At 37.7% G+C, this 13,287-nt stretch overlaps 1 protein-coding gene across 1 annotated transcript in view; it reads right to left on the reverse strand.

The window, feature by feature from the left end:
• Positions 1–1,496: 1,496 nt before the first annotated feature.
• The window catches only part of npepps (aminopeptidase puromycin sensitive), a 50,221-nt gene continuing 38,430 nt past the window's right edge, over positions 1,497–13,287 (reverse strand). The window contains 3 exon segments of the mRNA NM_001164027.1: positions 1,497–3,518; positions 8,006–8,053; positions 11,375–11,530. Of these exon segments, the coding sequence (NP_001157499.1) occupies positions 3,372–3,518; positions 8,006–8,053; positions 11,375–11,530 (351 nt within the window). The 3' untranslated portion in view covers positions 1,497–3,371.

Raw genomic sequence — 13,287 nt, forward strand, 5'->3', positions numbered from 1 at the left:
CTTGAACCAGGCCAAAGCACGCTTGTCCCCCCTCCCGTCTCCCCAGTCAGCCTGCACTCATATTACATTCAGGCCTGGGCACGCTTACGTCATCAGTGATTCACTGTTCAGTAAGCACTTCCGCTCAGCAGTGATTTCTTTAGTTCTATCTATATTTAAGTTGTTTGATATGCAGTGACCAGTCAAATGTTTCGTTGAAAATATCCGCCACTTTTGAAGCTCATAAACAATCATAAAGTCCTCGTGCTGCAGGTATGAGGAGGTTTGAGTATGCCCTTACTGGCCACTGTATTAGGTTCATCTTACCAGTACAGGATCTTCAGAACTGCCTTCATGGCATAGATTCAACAAAGAACTGGAAATATTCCTCAGTATCATATTTGAGTACAGTGAACTCATTGTCATGTTCAAGAAACCAGTCTGAGATGATTCACACTTTGACATGGCGCGATATCCTGCTGGAAGCAGCCATCAGAGGATGTAAACTTCTGGTACACTGTGGTCATAAAGGGATGGACATTGTCAGCAACAATACTCAGCAATGATGCTCAAGTGGTACTAATGGGTCCAAAGTGTGCCAAGAAAACATCCCCCACACCATTACACCACCACCACCACCCTGAACTGTTGATACAAAGCAGGATGGCTCCATGCTTTTATGTTGTTGTCAAATTCTGACCCTACCATCCAGTTGTCAAAATTGTCCAGTTTTGGTGAGCCCGTGTGAATTTTAGCCTCAAGTTTCCTGTTCTTAGCTGACAGGAGTGGCACCCGGTGTGGTCTTCTGCTGCTGTAGCCCATCTGCATCAAGGTTGGACGTGTTGAGCGTTGAGACATGCTCTTGGTTACCTCAGTAGTACCGAGTGGTTATGTGAGTTACTGTTGCCTTTCTATCAGCTGGAACCTCTGACCTCTGGCAACAAGTCATTTGCGCCCACAGAACTGCCGCTCACTAGATATTTTCTCTTTTTCGGACCATTCTTTATAAACACTAGAGATCGTTGTGCATGAAAATCTTAGTAGATCAGCAGTTTCTGAAATACTCAGACCAGCCCGTCTGGCACCAACAACCATGCCACATTCAAAGTCACTTAAATCACCTTTGTTCTCCATTCTGATGTTCGGTTTGAACTGCAGCAGATCATCTAGAGCAGGGGTGGCCAATCCTGTTCCTGGAGAGCTACCTTCCTGCAGATTTCAGTTGCTACCCATATCAAACACACCTGCCTGTAATTATCACGTGGTGTTCAGGTCCAAATTAATTGGTTCAGGTGTGTTAAATATGGGTTGCAACTGAAATCTGCAGGAAGGTAGCTCTCAAGGAACAGGATTGGCCACCCCTGCTCTAGACCATGTCTTCATGCCTGAATGCATTAAGGTTTCTGCCACGTGATTGGCTGATTAGAAATTTGCGTTAATTAGTAGTTGATCACCTAATAAAGTGGCCGGTGAGTGTAAGTTTAAATGAAATCCACAAAAGTCAGTCTCATGCTGTATTAATTTTCACAACTTTGTGTTTAAAATGACTGAATAACACCAGGAGTTTACTCCCTGAACATATTCAAAACACACATTACATACTATAGAAATAAACAATTTCTGAAGATTTATTTCCCATGACAATAATTAACTTCCAGTTTCTTGCGTTCCATGACTGCATTTGATAATCTACCAGTAATTGTGCAAAAGCTGGAATAGTTTAAAAGCTTTAATATGTTTATAAACGGAAGCAGCCGGTTGCACAAAGTCTCTCTCTTGCATCAGTGACTTTCTTTATTCCCTAGTTACCACGTAGTCTTGAGCAATAATGCAAAGAAAATCTTGTGAAATCGGTGACACTATTATCTGCTATTAAAATTCATTCAGTGAACACAAGCTCCCAAAATTAACCCTGTGCATCATCATCATCATACACTTCAGTGTCCCAAAACCAAGCATCTGTAATGCGGATAAGTCTCCATCTTTCCTCCGACTGTACCTACTGCACATTATTGGAAATCATTATTTACATTTGTACTCATAAATTGATATGTTGTTGTTTTTTAAACATCGTATGAACGTCTAGGGCGCGATCTACATTTAAGGGATGCATGTTTATCCGTGTATAGTACAAAAACTGCACACAGACATAAGAGCATGAAGAGTCACAACGTACAAATCCACCACAGCATTCCCACAATACAGCTGTGCCCGTCTCATTTCTCATCTTCTTTAATGAACATCAATTGTATTTTAAAACAAAAGCACATTTCAGGGAAAGTTCAGAGACAGAATCTGATGATCACGAATCCCGCGTTTGACGCCAAATCAGAAAGTCGGATGTGTTTAATGTGAGCCCGCTGTTATCTCAGTTTGTCACAAACACCATTGATCATTTATCAAATCATCTTAAATCTAATGCCTCATTTGAAACCCGGTTTAATCATGATTACTTTTTTAAGTCTTAAATGCCATTATTGATTTCAAAAATGATAATAATCAAACAGATATTATATAAAAAGTTCATCTAAGAGCTTTGTGTATTACCATGTCAGATGCGAATGATGTTTATCCTCCATGTTGTCGGAGGTGTTAAAACAGATGACTGTGACGTACAGGAGACAAGGGCGAAGAACAGAGAGAAGTTGTATGTATATATACTCACATTTCAGATTAATTGAAGGTCTGAGAACTAATGCTCGCGGTTTACAATATACACACAGTACCATGCTTATGCGTCTTCAGTCCTAACCGTTACTAAACGATGGGATTCAGAGCCGTTACCATTGAGTCCGTTCGGTTACCAGTGCAGCTCAACCTTTGACCCCCATTCTGCCGCCCATCTGCGCCGCCGGAAGATTCTGGGTAAAATGCGTTATACAGCCATTACTAATAAAACAGGTGGAGGAGGAGGTTGTCATTTGTACAGAGCAAAAGAAAACACAAACAAACAAACAAACAAACTTAAAAACAGAGCATATCAACATCATGCTTTTTTGTTTCAAATGTAAGGAAAAGAGAAACGTTTGCGTTATAATACCACTGCGTGAAAGGAGCGTTATACTGACGTGAGAACGCACACGTGTGTGTGTGTGTGTGTGTGTGTGTACATGCATCAACAGCTCATAAAAATAACATGGAGAATCGCTTCAGTCACAGATCTGGCGCCTCCTGCTGGCAGAATGGGGAACTACGTCACACTCGGGAGTGAATAGCAGTCTGGTTTCCTAGGCTTCTCTTGATAGACTCTTGGGTATTTGTTAAGATGAAACTGCAGTTTTGTAATCATTTCTGTTTTTTTTATATATATATTTTTTTGCTGAAAGTAGCCGGATGATGCTCATTTTGGAGTGAGTGAGCAGGTCAGGGAGGTCATGAGGTCAGAGTTCAGGTCAGACGGGTGGTGTTTTCCGCTGAAGCAGATACTGGTGGATGTCGTCTGCGTCTCTTTTCAGCCAGGCGGCGTTCAGGAGGATGTTCTCGCAGCACTGCTGTACCGTGCGCTCGGCCGCTGGCGCATGATGACTTTCAAAGAAACTCTGAAAATAGAAAAAAAAAAAAAACATTTATTTGTGTGCAGAACAGCAACTTTTGGTAAATAGGTTTATTCTTTATGCTATATTATTTTAAAACAATTCACTTCTGAAAGTAAAAACTCTTTGGCCCCTCCCTCAAACATCCACACTCTCCTCATAGTTACACTCCCCATAAACACTGTTATTTATTATTTAATATTTGCACATATTCATCGCACTACATTGCACTACATTACACGTCGTCTTGAATTGTACATACCCACTGTACATATACAATGGATTAAATTAATTTAATTCCTCAATATTCTTCACACAATACCCTATAATGACAATGTGAAAATTTTTTTTAAATTGTTGGAAATGTATAAAAAAATTAGGAAATCTGAAAAATCACATGTACATAAGTATTTACAGCCTTTGCCGTGAAGCTCTAAATTGAGCTCAGGTACATTCTGTTTCCACTGATCATTCTTGAGATGTTTCAGCAGCTTAATTAGAGTTCACCTGTGCTAAATTCAGTCGATTGGACATGATTTGAAAAGGCATACACCTGTCTATATAAGGTCCCAGGGTTGAGAGTGCATGTCAAAGCACAAACCACAATCCAAACATGAAGACAAAGGAATTGTCTGTAGATCTCCAAGACAGAATTGCCTCGTGGCACAAGGCTGGGGAAGGTTACAGAAAAAATTCTGCTGCTCTCAAAGTTCCATTGAGCACAATGGCTTCCATCATCCATAAGTGGAAGATGTTTGGAACCACCAGGGGCCTCGTGTACGAAGACTTGCGTTGAAATCATACTAAAACATTGCGTACGGAAGAAGCTGTAAATGTGCGTACTCAGTTAAAAATCCCAGAATCACACGCATATTCTCTTTGTACGTCCGAATTAATGTGAAACTGAGCGCACATAAACGAGCACAAAACCCCTCTCTGCCTCCTCTCCCGTATGAATATGCTAATGTCTCTACTTTGGCAAAACCAAATGAAAAAGCAATGGCAAAAGCAAGCAAAAAGAGAAACTTTAAACAGAATGTGAATTGGAGGTGCTGCTATCGGAGGTACCCAGAGTAAAACGGTGTTATTTGCAAGTTTGTCATTGGAATGAGCTAGCTGAGAGATTTCCGGCCGTTTGATCGACAGAGACAACAAAGCTAAAGAGAGCGGTCATTAACAGTGCGAGTGATGTAGCTCGTAAAGCGCATGGCAACATGTTTTGACACTGTCATTCATGAACCCGGTTCGAATCCAGCTTTTGATAAACTAACTTTTCTTTTTTTCCCCCACTTCATATCAGATTTTGCCTACTCTTCATCACGAGGACCACAAGTAGGAATCATTAATAAGTGTGTGTATTATGTTATGCGCCTTTGAGCAGCACATATTATTTACAGATTTATTGAATGGAAATTTTTCTGATTCACGTATGCAAATTCATCTTCAGGCACCTTTATAGCAATGTGCGTGCAGTCGTTCGTTCCGATTACATTGGGAAAACCGGCGATCGCTGCAAGTTGCGCTTTAATGTTTGGCTGGTCAACTGCATGGTATGGAAACCTTATAAACCTGCTAGACATGCAGATGATCTCTTCCCATACAGCTGCCATTGCACGGCTCAAAGATACTTTTTAGTGTGCAATTTAACACAACTGCCTCTAGGAGTCGCCAATGGAATAAAACAAACACACAGAAGAAATGCACGTAGGCCAGACATGAAGTTGGCATGGACCAACACACATTCTCACGTCCATTTCATCATTAGTAAATCCAAACGTGAGTGTAAAACCTGGCATACGCAAAGTTTTTCTGCGTACGCAGCGTTGACACATGAGGCTCCAGGACTCTTCCTAGAGCTGGCCAGCCAACTAAGCTGAGTGATCGGGGAAGAAGAGCCTAATGCAGGGAGGTGATCAATAACCCATTGGTCAATCTGTCTTAGCTCCAGTGTTCTTTTGTGGTGAGAGAAGTACCTTACAGAAGGACAACCTTCTGTGCAGCAATCTACCAATCAGGCCAATATGGTAGAGTGGCCAGACGGAAGCCACTCCCCACCTGGAATTTGCCAAAAGGTATCTGAAAGACTCTCAGACCATAAGAAACTAAATTCTCTGGTCTGATGAGACTAAAATTATACTCTTTGGAGTAAATGCCAGGCGTGACATTTGGAGAAAACCAGGCACTGCTAATCACCAAGCTAATACCATTCCTACAATGAAGCAGTGGTGGTAGCATCATGCTGTGGGAATGTTTTCCACCAGCATGAACTGGAAGACTAGCCAGGATAGAGGAAAAGATGAATGCAGCAATGTACAGAGACATCCTGAATGAAAACCTGCTTCAGAGTGCTCTTGACCTCTTGGATGGGGCAAGGGTTCATCTTTCAGCAGGACAATGACCCAAAGCACACCGCCAAAATATCAATGGAGTGGCTTTACAACAACACGGTAAATGTCCTTGAGTGGCCCAGTCAGAGTCCAGACCTAAATCCTATTGAACATCTCTTGAGAGATCTGAAAAAGGCTGTACACCATCGCTTCCCATCCAACCTGATAGAGTTTGAGAGGTACTGCAAAGAAGAATGGGAAAAAAATCCCAAAGACAGGTGTACAAAGCTTGTGGCATCATATTCAAAAAGACTTGAGGCTATAATTGCTGCCAAAGGTGCATCAACAAAGTATTCAGCAAAGGCTGTGAATACTCATGTACATGTGATTTTTCAGGTTTTTTATTTTTAATAAATTTGCAACAATTTCAAAAACTCTTTTTTCCACAGTTATTATGGGGTATTGTGTGTATTTGAGGAAATAAATTAATCTAATCCATTTTGGAATAAGACTAACGAAAAAAATGTGACGCGCTATGAAAACTTTCCGGATGCACTGTACATTTGTATTTATGCTCATATCAATCTGCATACTTTTAATTATAAATAGCAACCTGTCCATATATTCATCTATTGTAAATATTCGTTCATAATACAATCTGCATATAATGTTCACAGAACATAAAACTGTAAATATCACCACAGTTTTTCTATAATTCACCTATATCCTGCACTTGCTGCTATTGCACTCCTGGTTAGATCTAAAATTTCATTGCCTTGTACTTGTACATGTGTAATGACAATAAAGTGGAATCTAATCTAATTTATGTTGAAAAATATAGTAATATTGTGTATATTACAGTTTGAAGGAAATGCTTGTGCATACTGAGATGATAATCTCTAGCAATTATTGCTGATGTTTAACATCTCTAGACCAAACAATAATGGATGCTAATGTGAGTGTGCCCACCGATGTGCAAAACACCAGGAATACGAGTCAGAAATAAAACTATTTGTCTGGCTTTCAAAATCTCATGATTTTCCATGTTTACTTGACTCTTCGCAAGGGAATATTTCTTGGGCATGAATGTCAAAAAACATCTTTATAAAATGCTTGTGATAAATGTGAGCTATAACGTGTATAATATGAAAGGTGTGCACAAGGCTTAACCATTTTCATTTCAATAAAATAAAAAAAATGGCCAAAGTTGAATCTTAGCCCTGATTCAGTGTCACACAATCCTTACGAAATCATTTATAATTACTTTTGTCCATTGTTTGATGCCAAATTAAGTTTGAAAAGAGTTAGTTTTTGTAACATTATTAATATCTTTGTCACATTTAATCAAGTTTATGTGTCCATGTCTTTAAAAAAATGCAAATATATCACTGTATTACTAACCCCAAACATTTTAATGTAATTTTATTTTCAATTAAATGTACATTTTGATAACTTAATCCATTGATTAATATAAAGTGTAACCATTTCTTAACAGAAAAATTCTGATAACCTATATAAAAATCTCTATAAAGTGTTTTAAACATCGAATTATGACCATTCTAAGTGACTCACTAATGAATCTTTCAGATTAATAAACTGGTTACACTGATTCACAATCAATTTTAAATAAAAAAAGTTGCATTCTACCAAAGTAAATAATGTAGTCTGTGAAATATATTTAAGCAGTTAAGTAAATACACTGTAAAACATAGAAACTTTAGTAAAAACCACCAGAATTTACACAATAAAGACAATAAATACATATAAAACAAAAATCAAATCTATTTTAAAGTAATTCAAACAAACAAATATATATTTTAAGGTAAAATATTTTTTTTTTACAGGTGTGGCATGATTCACTCACTGAATGTTTGCGTATGTTTCCTTGGTCTAAATAAAATTAAATGTTCGCCATTTCATTATATACAGTAAATGAATTAAATTCCTAACTAAGTGAATGTATATTAATTTTTGATCTTCTCTTAGACATAACACTAATAGTTACATGTCCCAAGAGCAACATTGAATCGATTTAATATTTAAGCGCAAAACATAACTACTAAGCTCTTTATTACAGAGCAACCCATTTACTTTAGGAAAACTGAAGCGATCGACTAAAGCAAATGCTCAAAAGCTTAGTAAGACAACAAAAAGCACGTTGCTTACCTTAACTTCAGCAGCCATTTTATCTATTGCAAACCCATCCACCGTCAGCTGCAGTGAAGAAACAAAATAAAGCGTCAACACAGAAGGAATACACTGACTATGCATTCAACAAACTAGCAAAAATATTTCCAATACTCAAAGACGTAGTGTTGCTTATTTTGTGTCTCTATAGAGGAGATTAAAATTAGAGAACAATTGTAAACACTTAAAGGGGTGTTCATAAAATCTACAACTGTCATGAATTTTATAATAGCTTCATTAATATTTTCTCTTGATCTCAACTAGTACAGTGGAACAAATTGAAATTGTCATTAAATATTAATGGTATTGCTCCACTTGATAAAATTGATCAGAAAAAATATTTATTATGATAATCTTGTTTATGACAGACTTATGACAATTTTGTTGAGGTTTTTGTAATGACACTGCTTAAAAGGTTTTGTAGGCCCTGTAGTCAGGGGGTTTGGGTGGTGCAAAAGACAAAGTCATCTACCTGACAAAGGTCTAGAATTTGTCCCATGCATGAGCTTGTTTGTCCTATTTTGACTGCTATGTCATCATAAATTGTAAAAATGTAATAATAATAAAAAAATTTAAAAAATCAATAAAAGTTGGCTTTAAACCCAAGCAGAATACTCTGTTGGCTGTTGCTTCGGCGTGACTTCCGCTAATCAGTTTTGACCAATGCAAACAATTATTTTTCATTACTTGCTGTGCAAAAAACTAAGAAAACTTATAATCTGCATTAAGTGAAGTCATCTATAACTATTATATAACTACTTTACAAGTAACTTTTTATTCTAAATCTTGGACCTTTTACTTGAAAGAAAAAATAACCAATAAAAAGGCGAGACATGCGAGGATTAGCTGAAATGAAACCCGAATCCGCGGCTTTATACTAATCATCCACTCGCGCTTTATACTAATCATCCACTCGCCCACAAATATAGTTTTATCTGATATATGTATCCGCACCCGATCATCCCTTTAATAATTTACACCCTTTTTTTAGGCATGAATGATGGTCACCGGGGATATTAACAGCAGATTCAATGAGCTATAATCTGCACATCTCTGATAGTCAGGGCCGGCCCGTGGCAAAGGCAGTATAGGCAAATGCTAAGGGCGCTGTACATTCAGGGGGACGCCAGAAATGAGCGCGGTTAAGTTGGTTTTGTTTTCGATATTCCTGACACATTCAGTGATAGATGGCAATGACTCAAAAACCTATTACTCTAAAAACATCTAAAGTGTTATTGCTATAAATAGACAAAGCTGGTTATGTTTCACAGCTGTCTTTTTCCTTTTTTATTATTATATATTTTTTCCCCCTCGCTCGACATTGAGCACTGCACTCGCAACATGCCTTTAGCCGGGAGAGCTCGCGCTGAGAGAAGCTCTAAGTAAGGGACCGTCGGAAAAGTGCTTTTTTTTTCTTCTTGGTCCGTCCTGCGTGTTTTATTTTAAACACAACTCATTTTCTATTAAATGAGCACAAACAGTTACTAAAGTAGTCGGATGCTTTCATTATAGATCTGTGCATTCTTACATTAACACCTCGGTTATCAGACAAAACACAATGAGAAATTCATTTGCTGCTCTTCACTAAATAACTAAAGTAACTTTAATCCATATGCAAATACAATTAAAAGTGAAATAGATTTTATAGCTTTATTTAATTTCTGTATAGGCCATTGATTTTAATAGGCTAAACCTTTTATTTTATTGTCAATATTTTCTAATGTTTGCTATGTATCCTATCATATGAAGCTATTTGTTGTCCATTATTTTTTACATCCCAACGTTGACAGATTGCTAATCAATAAATAGCTAAAGTGCTATCTGTTAATTTTAACGTCTGCCAATGTTAAGGAAGGGCATAGATGTTATGGAAAATAATAATAGTAATGTAACTACCCCCATCCTTCCTTCGTCAAGCAAATGTGTAAATATTAGATCTATTCAGCAATGACGTTAATTGCAGTGGCATATTTATCTGACGTTTTCCCAGCTTGTAGTAGTCGGTCAAAAAGCTATTTCTGACTATACACTAGCAGTGGAATTTACTGCGATGTGACCGGCGCCACCTGAAATCTTGCCTAGGGTGCCAAATTGGTTAGGGCCGGGCCTGCTGATAGTAAAATAATACATTAATCGTAAATGTTTTTAAATGAACAATTATTTATAAAACAAAAGTTTGTCTATAGACAACATTTTCTTCATTTTCAAATAGATACAGAAAGTTAATATAAGACATTTTAGATTTTGCAGATACAGGAACAGGATAACAAAAAGGTTCCACTTCGGCCTAAACGGCAGCTGTTATGTTTACTTAGCCTTTTTCTTCGCAATGTGCAAAAACAGAATAGCATCTACTGTGCCTGGATTCCGGCCATTCCGCCTGCCTCCAAAACTCAGCCAGCTGCACTGAATGAGCGTTTGCTTGACCACTGGTTGTAGGAATGAACAAGACTCTCCTAGCAAGGCGCTGCAGTCATGTAAATAAGCAATCTTGTTTCTCCCAGAAAGATAGAAGATTTTCCTCTGATGACTCCTCTAACTGAAACTTTGAACAGTAGGCTACTCTTGCACTTTATCCATTATTTTAGTCGTCTCATCATCCTATTCTGCAAACGCCACTCTCTGGTTTTTCGCTGGTCCACTTCCATGTCCTGCTACATCCACCCGCAACCGACCCGCAATTAATCATCCTCCGCCCGCAGATTATCCACAGCGCCCACGGAAATAACCGACATCCGCGCATTACTAGTGTGAAACACCAAAGGTGGCCCATATTAAAGTAAATTTTAACACTAATTAGGCTATTGTTGTTATCCATAAATCTTAAATTTTTTAGAGACTAGAAAAAACGTGAAGCTACGCATTATTATTATCATTATTATGTTTTTTTTTTGGTTTGTTTAATAGACAAATTCTGGCTGAGGAAAGTTGATTGTGCAGGCCAGTTTGTTATTTCCCTAATACATAACAATAGGCTACAGTTTTTTTTAAATACTTGTATAGATTTATGGTGTAACACGTGTATTTTAAATAAAAGTCTTTTTTTCATATTTTTTTATTCTAAATATTTAAAACTTATTTTAGACACATCAAAAACTGTGGTAATGACGACCATCGGACAAACGAATCCAGCAAAAAAAAAAGTGGAAAAAAAAATCAAACTTAAGAGAACAGCAGTGATTGTATCAAAAAGAAAGTTCTACATATTAAGTTTTTAATACCATGCTCCATAATAAATGCTTAAAACTGCTCTTTTACTTCTATTAGGTTTCAAAAGACCTCAAAATGTAATAAATTGCAGGCTCTAATTTTGTTCTCCTCTGAAGTTGTGTATTGTGCAGGCTTCACCTTGATGAGTCTTGATATGAGGAAGCCACCCTGATAACGGTTGTGAAGTTCTTCCCAGTTGTCCTTTACAAATTTCCACGCGGCTTTGCGGCCCTGTTTGCTGCTCCCAGCAACACCCCCGATTACAGAAACAGTGTCCTGAGGACGAACCTCCTCCTAAAAATACCACAGTCACAGTCAGTGTCACAGTTCACACGTCTGCAGAGGTTTAATTCCTGCAGACTGCCATTAAAGATGAGAGAAAGAGTGTGTCTGATTGGATTTAGTATGAAAGATGAGAGAAATGAAATTGCTGCTTTATTGATCTCTTAGGGAAAAGCTGAGGCCCCGCAGCTTTGAACATTAATCACAGGGACAGAAATAACACAGGTGCTTTAATGCATTAAACATATGAATATAACAACATACACAGCTGTGGAAAAACTTAAGATACCACTTAAAAAATTAGTTATTATAGACTAATTATAGACCCAGTTTACACTTATACATTTTAGATTTAAAACGCATACATTCTGCTACGGTTACGCCTTCCGTCCACACTATCCAGAAGTTTTCGAGCACCGAAAACAAAGTGTTTTGGAAACACTTGAGAGGCTGTTTTCATTTTTAAAACGCTGCTGCTCCATGCTAGTGTGGATGGGGGAAAATGGAGACATCAGAAAACGGAGGTGGGCTGCAGACATTCGCCTGATCTAGTTGGGGCTTTTTCTCAGTATTAATTGCACAAAGATCAGTCTTGCAGCCTTTCCTTGTAAGTTCAGACTCCGCAAGTTTGATTTGGAAAACAAGCTCCAGAGGACACGTTGGGTAAATCTTCAAAGAGAACAGTGTACTTTATAAAATAGGAAATAAAGGCAAACAATCAGTCAAATGTGCTGAATCTGTGTACGTGATTACATAAATTATTATATTAACTTATCTTTGCACTCAGCCAAAACACGTTACCTAAGGACAAGTAATAAATTTCAAAGACCAAAGAGTAAATAGATAGAGGCAAGATGAATAGTGTAGGCTTGCCACGATAGACGGTGTTGACAGTGATACCGGTTTTAAAATGCAACACCGGTGACATCACTTTACCACCGTGACACCGTCCCCACATTTGTTTTTTTATTAAATATTTATTGGAATTAAATGGAAAATTTAATTCTAAATAATTTACTTAAGATGAGTGCATGCACTATAATTAAAATCTGTATATTGCTAAAATTCGTCATATTTCATTTATCACGTGAGGAGAACAAGAGGGGTCGAATTTACAGAAAGAGTATGGCGGACGATTTAGTGTAAAAACGCAATAAAAATGCGGCTGTTTGGCAATATTTTGGATTCAAACTAAATGCAAAGAGAACCAGAAAATGTTAATGGGCAATCTGCACACGTTGCTTGACAAAGGTGGCAGCATCTGGAGGAAACACAACTAAACACACACCTTCAACGCACTTAATTAATGTTTAACTATGGGTGGGTCGTGGGTAGATAAGATCAATAGCTATAAATATGCAACGAATGCTCCCATTTTAAAAATCAAGCGACCATCATCCTAAAACGTTTAGTAATAAATCACCTTACTTTTTATTAAAATGAGTGATTTAGCAATGCTGCGCCATTAATAACTAACTGTAGAGAAACAAAGCAACCATCGCGGCAATCGCAGTAATCACTTTTTCCCAAGTTCAGCTGTTCTTTTGTGCACTTGATTATTCTGCATTTAATGTTAAAAATCAATAATGAATAGGCCGACAAGAGTGTATCCTGTGTGTGTGTGTGCGCGTATTTTATCACTGAAGCCGCTCTCTTCAAAGCCCGAAAATTGCTTGTCTATCTGGCAATATTTCGGTTTTTAATCAAATGAAAAGTTAATTTAGATGAGCCAATATTTAAAAATTGCAGTAAAGTAACTGTGACATGCA

This window comes from Danio rerio, chromosome 11 (genome assembly GCF_049306965.1).
Source record: "Danio rerio strain Tuebingen ecotype United States chromosome 11, GRCz12tu, whole genome shotgun sequence".
Lineage (NCBI taxonomy): Eukaryota > Metazoa > Chordata > Actinopteri > Cypriniformes > Danionidae > Danio > Danio rerio.